Source organism: Orbicella faveolata, unplaced genomic scaffold (assembly GCF_042242905.1).
Source record: "Orbicella faveolata isolate gen_17 unplaced genomic scaffold, um_ofav_v1 contig_35, whole genome shotgun sequence".
NCBI lineage: Eukaryota > Metazoa > Cnidaria > Anthozoa > Scleractinia > Merulinidae > Orbicella > Orbicella faveolata.
In genome coordinates, this window is record NW_028301564.1 from 11,145,001 (window position 1) to 11,159,236 (window position 14,236).

At 42.0% G+C, this 14,236-nt stretch overlaps 2 protein-coding genes and 2 pseudogenes across 2 annotated transcripts; all 4 read right to left on the reverse strand.

Moving 5' to 3' along the window:
• LOC149103262 (uncharacterized) overlaps positions 1 to 2,828 on the reverse strand; it is a 3,029-nt pseudogene extending 201 nt beyond the window's left edge.
• On the reverse strand, positions 2,828 to 3,871 carry LOC149103263 (uncharacterized). Its single transcript, XM_089274169.1, has one exon. The coding sequence runs from the start codon at positions 3,869 to 3,871 to the stop codon at positions 2,828 to 2,830; it is 1,044 nt and encodes a 347-aa protein (XP_089130295.1).
• Positions 3,872 to 4,146: 275 nt separating this feature from the next.
• On the reverse strand, positions 4,147 to 6,166 carry LOC110054771 (uncharacterized; annotated as a pseudogene).
• A 445-nt stretch (positions 6,167 to 6,611) lies between these two features.
• On the reverse strand, positions 6,612 to 8,141 carry LOC149103264 (uncharacterized). The gene has a single exon (XM_089274170.1). The coding sequence runs from the start codon at positions 8,139 to 8,141 to the stop codon at positions 6,612 to 6,614; it is 1,530 nt and encodes a 509-aa protein (XP_089130296.1).
• Positions 8,142 to 14,236: the final 6,095 nt, after the last annotated feature.

Sequence of the window (14,236 nt, forward strand, 5' to 3'; positions counted from 1 at the left end):
CATTTCGTCCTCATCCACATTGCCAAAGATCCTGTGAATAGCAGCAAGAATTCCTCTGCTATGCACCTTTCTCCAAACTTCAACAAAATCTTCCATGTCACTTAATGTTTTGATCTTGTCGCAGTTGTCAAGAACTTGTTGAATATGGAATGAGGTGAATTCATGAATAATGTTCACAGATGCTATGGCACCTGAAGTATTTTGGTATGAGTAAGTTTTTCATGAATGTGCAAAGTTCACTTCGAAGTCTGATTTTATCCATTTTTTTGACTGATCGGACACTTTCAGAGGATACGGTACATGTGTCATCAGCATTGGATTCCAAAGACAAAGTACTAGGCTCACTGCAGCTTTCTTGCCCACACCTGCAGCTCTTTGCACAAATATCACAGCACTGGTGACCTGATACAGTAGAGGAGAATTCTCCTGGAAAATAACTATAAACAAAAGTTTTCCTGCATTCTTTATCGTTGGACAAGTAGTCCTTGATGTCATGTGCACAATGTGCTGACAGCAGTCCATTGTGAAGCAAAAGACATGTACTTGGCTGCCCATCCCTTTTTGTTCTTCCACATTCCCAAACATAGCATTCAAGATTTTTGGCACGGCCAAAATGAACCACATGATGCACCCCTTTGCAGTTCGCTCCCATTCCAAAGGCAATAGTGCATGCGATAACTCTAATATGCCCATAGCACCAAGATATATTGTCAAGAATGTGCTTCTTCACTGACTCTGGAGTCCCTGAATGAAACATCTCCATCATTCGCTCTTTGGGATTAGGTGTTTTGTTCAAATAAAAATTATTTCCAAGTTTATCCTTAAAAACTGAATATAACAAGGCACACTGTTTACGAGTCTGGCAGAAAATCATTGTTCTTTGACAGGAACTATTACTGACTCGAAGTTCTATCAAAGTGTTAAAAGTGGAAGAAACAGGCACGTTCTTGTCTAGATACTTCACACTAAACTGCACATTGGGACGTTCTGGGCTATGCTCAATGACATGGCAAGACAATTGATCCAGGTTTAATGTTCTAAAAGTGTCCTTTTTTGGGTCCTGAAACTGAGAAACAAATTAAATTAACAAGAAACAAAGTTCGCTTTGACTTGTAGCTTTCAAAATGTGATTTGGATGCTTGCACTTAAAGGTCTAGAAAAATTTGACAATTTATTTGAAAGTCCTTGGTATAGTTTGATAGCTACCTTTCTATTATGTTTTAATTTGATATGGGGTTTACATGTACATTGTCTACAGATTAAACCGGACACGCGACATCCATTGTGTGTGAGACACCTTAAGATATATAGTAACCTAAAGAGGGTTCCAATTATTGAAACAAATACTGAAGTTAAGTATGCAAAATAGCAGTTCATTAAGGATGTGTCAAAAACGAAGACCGAAGACCTAAGACCCACTGATCTAAAACGAAGACCCACTGGTCTAAGACGAAGACTCACAGGTCTAAAACAAAGACCCACCGGTCTAAAACGAAGACCCACCGGTCTAAAACTTTTTTTTTCTTCAGGAAAGACTATACACTAGGCTAAATTGCTTTCGTTTTTGTAGCGCATAAATTAAACTGTCATCTGAGCTATTTTTCAAATGCATATGAGCAAATTACGATGAGGTGACTTCATTACTTTGCTTTACTGTCCTTATAATATAAGGGCCCAAAGTTCAACTGTGCATGGCTCGGAAATTTATTCACCATGTGCTACAAGAATTTGATTTTCCCGGGGAAATAACGTTATCACTTTCACATGCATCCCTGCGTTGAGAATGTCGTTTTTTTGGCACTTCAAGCTTCCCCAATTCTTAAAAAAGCAACAATCTTCAGCGGAAAGTATCGCGAACGTAAAAGTCTTTGATTGTAACGCTCTGCACGTTAAAAAGCGGCTTGATCAAGTTGCTTTTGGCGATGTGTACACCACAGAATATGGAACTGAGGAAAATGTCAAAACAGTGGTTGTGAAGAAAATGTTGCATGTCCTTGACCAAGGCAAGAAGAAACTTTTCTTCAAAGAAGTAGCTCTTCTCAATAGACTTCTGCATGTTTACCAGATTAAAAAATTTATTCTTTTCCACACGATTTATAAAATCAAACTTTTTGAACGAAAAACTAATATATGAAATATGTACGATGGCAAGTAAAACTAAAGGATTGCATAATGCCCAAAGGTATTGGTAAACACTGACGAATGCAATTGTCCCGTGTTCATTCTCCCCCTCGTTGATATGCCCTAGCATGTCAATACAACGATCATGCCGACGATAAGGGGGGCTGTCCTCAAGTGAAACACAGCTAAACTGTCCAGAAATCTCTGTAAGTCTTCTTCTTCATCATCATCAACTCTGAGCACGTTCAAGACAGTTCAAGCTGGCATAACTTGGTAATAGTTCTAAGGAATTCTTCTTTTCCCACTTGAACTTTGGCGACCCTTACGTGTCCATCTTTGCCTGGATAAACTTCGACAATTCGACCCAGAGGCCAGTATCCTCGTGGTGTCTTGGGTGACATGACTAACACTACGTCATCAACTTGGATGTCTCGCTCAACAGTTAACCACTTTCTTCTGACGTTGAGAGCTGGTAACCACTCTCGAATCTAACGATGCCAGAAATGTCTAACTAGTTCCTGGACTCTTCTCCACCTCTTCTTTGGGTTGAATGTGGTCTCATCTACTGATTCTGGTGCAAACTGTCCTCCGACCTGACCAAAGAGGAAATGATTCGGTGTCAGTGGCACGTCATCTTCAGGATTAGCTGATTGATAAGTCAGTGGTCTGGAGTTTAGAAGTGCCTCCGCTCCAGTGAATGTCGTCATTAACTCTTCATCTGTGAGTCTGCATTGCCCAGGATTGCGTGTACTGCTCGCTTTGCTCCCTTGATCATAATCTCATGGGCACCTCCAAAATGAGGTGCATGTGGGGGATTAAACTTCCATTTTATTCCTTGGTTTGCGGTGGATTTAGCAATCTTGTCTTGATCAAGCTCTTTGACCAAATCGCTCAACTCCTTACTACCTCCAACAAAGTTATTTCCATTGTTGGATAACATCTCTCTTGGAAGCCCCCTGCGATTGACCATTCTGTAGAAAGCATTCAGGAACGAGTCCGTGTCAAGTGCATAGGCCATTTCCAGATGGACTGCTCGGCACGCCAAGCAGGTAAACAAACGCAAGTAACGTTTCTGTTGACGTGTCCTTCTTCCTTGCACAGTGATGAATGGTCCACGATAATCCACAGCAGTCTGTGTGAACGCTCTCAAGGAAAGTTGAAGTCTGATCTGTGGGAGAGGGGCCATAATTTGTTTTGCAGCTTTAGCTTTTCTTCTTTGGCATTCGTTACACTCCTTCTCCCATTCCCGAATTTCTTCACGGCCAGAAATGATCCAGAAGCGTGTTGATAAAGCCGCCAGCAATTGATTCGTTCCACCCGCGTGGTTGCCTTTCTTGTGATAATGTTTGACAATTAGTTTCGTTACACAGTTCTTACGAGGCAGGATTATCAGAAAGCAAGCATCCTGAGATAGAAATTCTGCATACTTAAGGCATCCATCGCATCTCATTTGGCCCTCCTCGTCCAGCCATGGTTGTAAGCCGAGCAGCTTGCTCTTCTTGGGTATTTCTCTTTGTCGCTGAAGTGCCAAATACTCGTCGAGATATGCCTTTCTTTGTGCACCCTTTATCACTTGAACCACAGCATCTTCGATCTCTTCCGCCTTTAATTCTCCTCTCTCTCTGTTGGGACTTCTACAATTATCTATGAAACGACGAACCCATGCTTGAACTCTTATTAGCTTTGTCCAACTTGAGAAGTGTTTTGGATCAAGACGCCATAACTTTTCATCTTCGTGAACTGAAATCATTGTCCAGTCTCCCTTGCTTCGGCCTGCCTGTGAGCTGCCTTGAGCTGCTTTCTTGATTTCCGTTGCTTCTTAAACTTTGTCGGTGTCAATTTGACTGACAGGCCAGTCTGACTGTTCCTTTTGAAGGTAATCAGGACCACTCCACCACTTTTTCTCCATGGCCATGTCCGAAACTCTCATGCCCCTCGTAGTAAAGTCAGCAGGATTCTCATTGGTTGGCACGAAACGCCACTGCTTAGGATTCGTTAGGCTTTGAATTTCTCCCACTCGATTTGCTACGAAAGGTTAAATCTCCGACTTCTTCCTTTTATCCACCACAGGACATTCATACTATCGGACCAGAAGACTGCCTGACCCAATGCACCACTGTAAACTCTGGAAACTGACTCGGTCAGCCTTAGTCCCAGGATTGCTGCCACCAGTTCTAAACGAGGTATACTTGTTGCCGCAAGTGGTGCAACTCTTGTCTTGGCTGTAACTAGTTGACTAGATACTGATCCACTCTCGTAGATAACCTTCAAATAGAGAACAGCACCATATGCATCTTGCGATGCGTCTACAAAGGTGTGTAAGGTCTCGGACAGTACAACTTCTTCTGGGCCAAATCGTAAACATCTGGGAACTTTAATCATTGGTAACTCTTCCAACTCACAGAACCATTCTTGAGACTTGTGGATTAACTCCCTTGGGCATAGCTCGTCCCATTCAAGTCCTGCCACCCACATCTCCTGTATCATAACTTTGGCTCGAATGGTAAATGGTGCCAAGAAACCAACTGGGTCAAATAATGTGGCGATTTTCTTCAGAAAATTCCGTTTAGTGAGCTGAAAGTTCTCTTCGGGCGGGTTGCTTTGAACGTGAACACGTCTTCTGGAAGCCACGTGATTCACAGTGTCTTTACTGTTGGTAGGGGATCTTTGTTGATGACCACCTCGGATGCTCTATCCTTGATTGGTATCTTCTCCAGAACCTGGGGTGAATTGGACAACCATTTATGAGCATGCATTCCTGCCCTGCTCCACAGCTCATCTAACTGCTTGCACAACTCAATACCTTGACTGTCGTCCAACACAGAGTCCATACTGTCATCCATGTATGTTGACTTTGACACAGTTTCTGCAGTCAAGGGCAGCTCATCTTTGTGCTGCTCAGCATGTGTTTGGGAGACAAACTGAGCTTGAAAAGGCGATGAGTTAATCCCAAACACAACTCGGTTGAACTTGTACTCTTCCGGTTTTCTCTGCTGATCCAAGGATCTCCATAAGAACCGTTGACATGATCGGTCCTTAGTTGCAACTTCAATTCTCAAACACATCTTAGCGATGTCACAGATGAGTGCAACAGGGTATCTTCTGAATCAAAGTAAAATATCGTTCAAATCTCTCTGCAGTTTCGGTCCTTGATAAATGACGTCATTGAGGGAGATTCCCCCAAACTTTGCAGAGGCGTCAAATACAATGCGGGTCTTTGTTGTGGCTCTGTCCAGTCTTGCAACGGGAAAGTGTGGCAGGTACCATCTCCTTGCGGGCTTTTCTTCGGTTGGGTCGATCTTGCGAATGTAGCCCCTCTCCAAATATTGAGTGATGTTTTCTGAGTGGGCTGCTGCGATCTCTGGATTCTTCATATGCTTCTTTGGTCACTGAGCACATTTTGTTTTGGTTTTATTTTTATATTTTCCTTATTTTTAATTAATGAATTTTTTGTAATAGTGTGCGATAGTGAAATATGTCTGTAAATAATGTCAATTAATAAAAAATCTGAAATCTGAATCTTCAGTAAACGTTTCTCAGTGTTGCACAATCTGCGTAGCACCATGTCATAATTGTCTGGTAGGTCAGGAATGTTCTTCCATGGAAGTGCCACTTGATATCTTCCATCCAAGTACTTGAGGGACTTTTCCACCTTGTCTAACGTACATTGCTCATCAGGATTCAGAACTGGTCGATCATGTGATGTGCGAGGATTCTCTATTTCCCAGAATTGTCGTAGTAAACTACTTATTTCGTCAGTGTCTGACTGTTCTCGCACAAAATAGGTGTGTGCAAAGCTTGACTGATGGTCACCTCCTTTGAGCCCACTAACCGTTCCTGTACATGTCCATCCTAATGGCGTAAGTCTTGCTACTGGTTCCCCTGGCTGACCTCGAACATCCTTGAACGAGTAGTGTAGTTCAGCATAATCAACTCCAATTAACAAGTCCACTATTGGGCGGATGCCAGGATTTGGAAACTGTATCCCTCTCAAATGGGTGCACTTTGCCGCATACTTTTCCCAATCGATAACTTTCATGTTTCCTGTGACTTGTTCTGCTGTGAATGCACTTATGGTAGTCTTCACTTTTCCATCTAAACTCTCCAACTCGACCTCAACTGGCGTAGTCTCGAAGGTCTCAGTCTGTCCATTTAGAACATTCACAGTTACACTTTGAGGATGTCCTTGAAGTCCAAGCTCAGCGGCTACGTCAGCATTTAAATACGTTTTCATTGAAGCTTTGTCCAACAACGCATTCACTTTAATTCTGTGATTACCGTTCTTCAGAAACACTGGTACTGTGCGTAGTGCCACAAATCTTGGTTGCGCACTTTGGGACATCACTGTGGTGTGAGACCTCTCTGTTACTTGCTCAACTGGATCCTGAGGAGGAGTAAGAGGAGGAGTAATTGTTTTGGTTTCCGCGAGAGCCTGGGAACCACCTAAAGATCCTTGTTTCACTTCACGACGATCATGAGAGTTCACCTGTTCACTTCGATCTGCCGGCACAGTCTCTATGCAACAATCGGTTGTGAGTGTTCTTACAATTATTTATCCCACAAACTCTTGATCTAACGCACGTTCCTCCACTGTGATCTCCTAAGCAACGATAACACAGTTTAAGGTTCTTGGCGGCTTCCCATCTCTCTGGAAGATTCATAGCCTTGAACCTGTCACAGCGCCAAACTCCATGATGACCACTGCAAACTTTACACGGTCGAAATCCAACTCTTCTATGATTCCCTGACGAATTCTGCGTGTTACCGAAGAAGGTAACCCCACTGTCTCTCTTATGTCCTCTTTTACTCAAACCGTGAATTGTTTCCGATGCTACTCTCTGGAATTCTGCTTCCTGGATGAAGAACTCTCTCAACATTTCCACTGACTGCCAACGACCATTTTCATGAATCCACCAATGATAATGCGCTAGCATTGCTTCTGTCAATTTCTTGCACAAACTGAGGTACAGTGATCCGCTTCCTAGTTCTTCATGCCGACCAGCCTCCTTCAGGTTTACTACAGTAATGTCTAACAAATCTGCAAGTCTCTCAAGGTCCCTTGCATTTCCAGGGCAAAGTGGCTTAAAGTTCTCCAGTTCTTCTAAATGCAAGGCAATCTGATGCCGTTTGCCACCAAACTTTCGTTCCAATCTTTCCTTTGCTGTCTCATAAGCTGCTGCAGAGTGTCCCAAAGGTTCCACGACCTTTAATGCTTCGCCAGATAAGTATTGACGCAACTGGAGCAATTTGTACTCTGGTGTGGCGGGCGCCTTGTCCACACATGCCATGAGAGCCGTTTTCCAACCCTCGTACAATTTTTTATCACCACTGAATACGGGAATTGAAACACGCTTAAGTTGATTCCACATATCCTTGCCAAGCGATGACGTTGAACGACTTTCTGCCAAATCGTTTGCGGAAATTTTTCTCGTTTCCGGTCCTTTGAACTCCGACTCTTTCAAATCTTGAAGGTCCTCTTCATCAAATAAACGACTTCGATACTGACGACGTAATTCTTCTAAATCTTCTTTTTGACGAGCGATGTCTTTTTCTCGCTTAACTTGCTCCTCCAAAGCTTGTTTTTCCACGCTCTTTCGTACAACGCTTTCCTCGATTCGACGTCGACGAGTGTTTTCTGACGCCTCAGTAGCCAAACTCGATAACTCATCCTTTCGATTGTCCAAATATTCTTGTGCCTTGTCATGAGCCTCCGAAAATTCTGCCTCTAATTTGTCCATTTCATCGGTGAGCTTTTTCCATTTCTCTTTCTCTCTGGAGCTTAAATATTCTTGGGATAATTCTTCCATAGTTGACATCGTGCTTTCTTGCACTTCACAAAGCTTTTGACAAACCGCCTTGACTTCCCGTCGACTCGGATAGTCTTCTTCATCTAGAAGGCTCAACAACTTGTTCTTGATCCTGGTGAAGGCCGATTTATCCTTCGCCTTTTGCTGCTTTAAACTTTCGATGCAATCTTCTTCTTTGTCGATTGCTTCGCCATGCTCGCCGTCCACTGACATGATTTGGAACCTCGCTCTGCTACCATCAAATGTTTACCAGATTAAAACATTTATTCTTTTCCACACGATTTATAAAATCAAACTTTTTGAATGAAAAACTAATATATGAAATATGTACGATGGCAAATAAAACAAAAGGATTGCGTAATGCCTAAAGGTATTGGTAAACACTAATGAATGCAATTGCCCGTGTTCATTACGTAATGCCCAAAGGTATTGGTAAACACTGACGAGTGCAATTGTCCGGTGTTCACTGCACCCCAACATTGTGAAACTGTTTGGAGTGTGCCATCAGCCGCTGGCGATAATGCTTGAATATGTTTACTTTGACTTCAAGCTGTTTGGCGTCGACGATTTGCGTGTCAGCTCGCTTTCTGATTTCTTGCTGCAAATTAACGATTACAACTGCAAAGGATTCCACGATGTAATTAATCATGCGGCAGTGGAAATGATACAGGGACTGGCGTATCTCCACGCAAAAGGAATTGCCCATAGAGACTTACAACCAGCCAACATACTATTATGCACAATTACACAATTTGACACGTTGTACCGATTGAGATAAAGTACCTATCAAGTTTGTCGCGCACTCAGATGACATTTTAATTTATGCGCTACAAAAATGAGAGCAATTTAGCCCAGTGTATAGTATTTCCCTGAAGAATGTGAGAGTGATAACGTAATTTTCCTGGGAAAATCAAATTCTTGTAACACGTGGTGAATAAATTTGCGAGTCACGCACAGTGGACCTTTGCACCTTTATGATAAGTACAGTAAAGCAAAGTAATGAAGTCACCTCATCATAATTTGTTCATATGCATTTGAAAAATAGAATATTGGGGACGACAAATGATACTAAAATCGTCACTAAAACGTATATTTCTATACTGTTGGAATTTCATTGCGTTACACAATTTGACACGTACCGACTGAGATAAAGCAACTGTCAAGTTTGCAGCGCGCTCAGATGACATTTTAACTTATGCGATACAAAAACGAAAGCAATGTAGCCTAGTGTATAGTCTTTCCTGTAGAAAAAAAAGGTTTTAGACCAGTGGGTCTTCGTTTTAGACCAGTGGGTCTTCGTGTTAGACCGGTGGGTCTTCGTTTTAGACCACAGGGTCTTCGTTTTAGACCAGTGGGTCTTCGTTTTAGACCAGTGGGTCTTTGTTTTAGACCGGTAGGTCTTCATTTTAGACCAGTGGGTCTTCGTTTTAGACCATAGGGTCTTAGGTCTTTGGTCTTCGTTTTTGGGTCTTCGTTTTCGACACATCCATTCATTAATTGATCTTTACAAGGAACAAACGGAGTAGAAGCATTTCTACTGCACATTTTATCTTATTAGTACATTTTTTTCTGCGAGTGTTAGAAACACAACTATTTTGTGCCTTTGAAGCAAAGCCTTGTCAGCAATCCATGTACTTTGTTGTTCCTGTATGTGCATACCTGCTGCAGTAGTTTGAGTCAATCAAGTTGATCTTTTGTGTATGTTCACAAAAATCTGTTAACTGACTGAGACAAGCTACTACTTGTAGCCATGCCAGAACAATTCGAGACCACAGATTTTGAATCAGAATTTCAAGTCAGGATTTTGAGTTACGATTTCAAGGCAGGACTGTTTTGAGCATATGAAAGGAGTAAATATCCAGGTTGATAAGTAACTTCAAGCAAGACGAAAACCTAACTGCGAGTAGGTCAGACTGAAAGCTTAACCATGATCGGCTTGAAATCCTAACTTGAGATCTTAGCTCAAAATCCTGATAAATTTGAAAGCCAGACTCAAAATTCTAACTCCAGACTTTATTGTGATACTGACTTCAATAATAGGTATCCTTCTGGCAATATTATTTTGAGTTGTCATTAAGTTTGCATTTTGAACATGTGAATAGTGTTAAATTGATGTCTGTCTCTGACTATGTTAGAACTCAATACATTAGACTTGAAAGTTCAAAGATTTTTGGTAACTTGTCAGAGAAAGTTTTCATACTAATATTAACGTGTTTGTTTTACATCCTGGCCAAGTTTCTTCAATTTTTAAAGGGTGATAATCTTTTCACAACAAAGTGGTGGTTTTGTCAGAGGTGTATCTACAGAGGTATCAATTGGTTATATTAATAGTTGCTTTAGTTGACTTGAAAAGTCTGAATTAAGAGTACTTTTACAATTAACACATTTTTCCTAAGTTAGATGCAATGAGTTGCTGTTCCATTTTAACTTATACATTGATGATTGTATATTCGTAAGCTGTAGTTAGCGTCTGCAGTGCCAAGAAACTACATGTATCTTATCGAGTCTGTTTTATTACATTTTACAATAAATGATTACATGACTGTAACTTGTGGCTTGTGTTTAATTTTTTCACTGGAGAAGATACGAGTTGAAAGAGAAATGTTCCAGCTATGTAACTACTTACCGGCTTGCTATTTTAGTGTTCAGAATAGACGAACACTAATAAGAGTTAATCTCCTTTTATTCTGCTAACAACAAAACGCTCGAATCACAACAACTTGCTCAAAGGGCACGTGCTTACAATTGGGAGGAATTGGCAAATCCCCCTCTAAGAACTAGATGTCATATGATAACGCAAGAATGTTCTAGAAATGTCACGCAAGGAATGTTGAGGGTCACCACACTATATTACTTTAACTGAAGTTACAAGAGTACTTCATTTCAAAAAAAGTGCTTGAGCTTAGTGGGGCGCTGAACAGAACAAAATGCGGCTTGTATTTACGTGGCTTTGATGTCCATACAGCTGTATGAAAGGATGCCTTTACAGCGCTTTAAAAGGGCATTACAGACATAGTAAAGTACAGCTTTACGCGACGTGTCCATGAACCTGTATGAAAGGATGCCTTTATAGTGCTTTAGAAAAACTTTACGGACATAGTAAATGTTTCCCCTTATGCGTCTTTACAGAACCCCGGAAAGACTCTTAAAATTCAACTTTAAGATTTCGTAAAGCTCCGTAAAGTTCCATAAATACGAGCTTTACGGCAGCTTTACGGCAGCTTTACGGAACAGTAAAGTTGTTATTTTGTGCTGTGATAGAAAAACAAAAAAGGTTGTCCTAGTCATGTTCATTATTTTCTTTGGGCTGTTCTCTAAAAAAGATAGAAAACATTTTCTTGGTGTTTCTATTAAGTCATACATTAGAAAAACTTGTGAAAGTTTGGGAGGACTTGAAAAAGCTGTGGAAACACTTGCCTGTCTGCTCGTGTTCCCACAACATTTCTAGTTCTCCCAAACTTCCGTTCGTGTTTCTATTAAACAATTAGATTATGAGCTCGAGATTTCTATCAGGTGATAGTTGACAAGGGTACAGCCTGGCTAAACTATCGCGCATAGAAATCTCGAGCTCATAATCTAATTGTTTTAGTATGAATGTACTAGTCATTCAAAACTTTATCTAAATCCTCTTCACAGACACTTTGAAAACACCAAGAAGCAGCCGTTATTTTGTTAACAAGGGCACACTGCTATGTTACTCACTATCACAGAATAGATAGTAAGTAGCGCAGCCAATCAGAGAACGGCATTTTTGATAGAATGCTAGTAGATTTATACTAAAACTTGATAGAAAAACAGAACATGTTTTCTTTTTCTTAAATATTAATGAGTTACACATGAAGTTTGGTGTAAAGGTTTCACAAGAATATTGTGATGCCACCCAAGTAAATTACAGCACCTCCCATCTTTGGGTTGGGATTTGAATAATTTCGTAACCAGCCACCTAACTATGACTTTTTAAAACTTAAGACCTGAACATGACTCCATCTAGGTCTGTAGCTCACCTAGGACACTTTGCAGAATGTCAAAAGTAGCTTAATAACGACAAAGGCTGACGAAAATAGACTGAAATGTTTATAGGCTGATATAAAGACCTTGACTCTTTTCACGCCCTAAGGACCAGCAAACGAGTAATAAGCTATTAATCTATTCCAAGAAACGCAGTCAGAAGCAGAATAGCTTAAGCACATTGATTCGATTGAACTTAGTACAACTTCAAATGCAGAACATTTAGCTCAATTATAACATAGCTAGTGATACTCAGTATAACGACTGCCTGGGTACACGCAGCAAAGTGTTTAGTTTGTGGCTTCGCTTGGCTCTTCACGTGACTCTTTGCGTGACTCTGAGTCTGGGCGAGGCCGCAGCAAGCCGAGTATTTGCAATGATGACAGCAGTGTCAGCTGCGGCTTTTTTCTGTGCTTCGTGCGCCTGTCTTGTTTTCTCAGCGGCTGTGGCTTGGTGGTTGGTATTTTTGATGTCACCCACACCCAAGAGAAGGATGAGCCAACGGTGGACTAAAATCGATGTGTTTTGTTGTTATCAGCGCCGCGTTGGCCACTGCGAGCAACCGCCCACATCTCAACGCAAGGCTCTTTAGTTATGATGTAATCATTTTTTAGTTCATTCTGCAAAGCGTCAGCATCTTTCACCCGCACAAACATGCCAACCACTTTTATGGCCAATGTCAGAAAACTTTTAATCGATGTTTCAGTGGTCTTGGCACCTACGTACGTCTCGTGCCTTTTGTAGTGCTTTTCAACCTCTTTGTCAGTGAAGTGCTTCACTTGCTCGTGTGTTAGGTGCACGCTAATAGCTTCTTTTGATTTGCCTGTGGAAACAAGAATTAAAAGCTGTTCACGGAGAGCTGAGATGTCATTGGCTGTGGACCAGGGTGCGTACTTGAAGGCTCTGTTTGCAGCAGGTGCGTAACTTTTTCCAATGCTTTTGTTTCATTGCTGCTTCCACCAGTGGAAGTGTTGACATTGGCCATATTAGCAGGGAGATATGTTATATATTTTTTCTTTCAATTCGAAAACACTTCAATCCCAAAAGGAAAGTGGAGAGAAAACGCGAAGTGGGAGAACTTGCGCCCCTTTAGGCTTGCAATCAGCTGCTTGAGGGCATCTTGAGAAAGTTCACCCCCATATTTTTTGAAGATGGCCTTTGTGGTCTTGGCCGAAGGTGTGTAAAACAACACGATCGCTTCAACATTTTCACGGAAAGGCTTTGCGATGCTGGAGAGCTGCTGAGTCAGCACCCACACGCTCATGTTCGTGTGGCGGGCAGAAAAGCCGAGCTTGACAAGCTCGCCAGTCCACCTTTTCGCGTCTTTGGAGACCGCGCAGTCATCAAGGACTATATGGATATTGGCACCTTCAAAATACAAGCTCGCCACTTTCAACCAAAGCTCCAATTTGTGCTGCTCGCAGATGATGACGAACAACCGCGGGTCTCTCTCAGCAATGTGGTTAAGGGTCTTGTTATAAGCAAACGTCGGGCAGATGAGCACGACATAATCAAACCTGCCACAGAAGGAGCCACAGAGCTCGTTCATGAGTAACTGCATTTTCCCTGATTTGGCAGGGCCCATGATGAGCGCGTTGAAGGGAATGTTGCTGGGGTCCATATTGAATTCTGCACAGATTCTAGCTGTCTGCCCATGATGTTCAACTGGGAGTCAGAGATCACGAAAACATGACAGTTCACGGTGCCTGAGCCTTTGGTGCGTTGTTCGATTTCTAGCTGGACGCCGTCTGTGGTGTTCACAAGCCGTTTGCTGCTGCCATGCATTGTTTGGTCCGCCATAGAGCGCAGATCAATCAGAAGACCAAACTCATTATCAGTGTAGAACTTTTGCAGATTCATGTGCTCAGTTTTATTTTTTCTTTCACAAAGAAGCGGCTGGCCTCTTTCCACATGTCTTTGCCTTCAGTTCCCTCGTTGTCCAGCATGCTGGGCAAGCCGTTGATGATAACGCTGACTTTTGTCAGGTCCAGGAAGATGTATTTAACGGAGTCCTTTGTGCCCACGGTATACGGCTCTACGAACAGAAGGAGTATGCCTTTCATTGACCTTCATGGGGCATCGACTTTGATATTCACCCTCGTGTCAGTGCCTTCCACAAACGAGACCATTTTAAGGCGATGCACACGGTCATAGGCAAACTCTTTGCCACTGGTGTAAATGCTTTGCAACTCTTCTGCGAGTGTCTGGCTGCGGATCATTTCGTAGTCGAGCTGGATGTTGGTCAGCTTGTATTTTAGCTCTGTTGGGTCTGAGCCTTTGACCAGCTGTGAAGCTAGCGC

What these genes read in the sequence shown, in the direction of transcription:
- LOC149103264 (XM_089274170.1), bottom strand. Translation starts at nt 8,141, where the DNA reads ATGTCAGTGGACGGCGAGCATGGCGAAGCAATCGACAAAGAAGAAGAT.
- LOC149103263 (XM_089274169.1), bottom strand. Translation starts at nt 3,871, where the DNA reads ATGATTTCAGTTCACGAAGATGAAAAGTTATGGCGTCTTGATCCAAAA.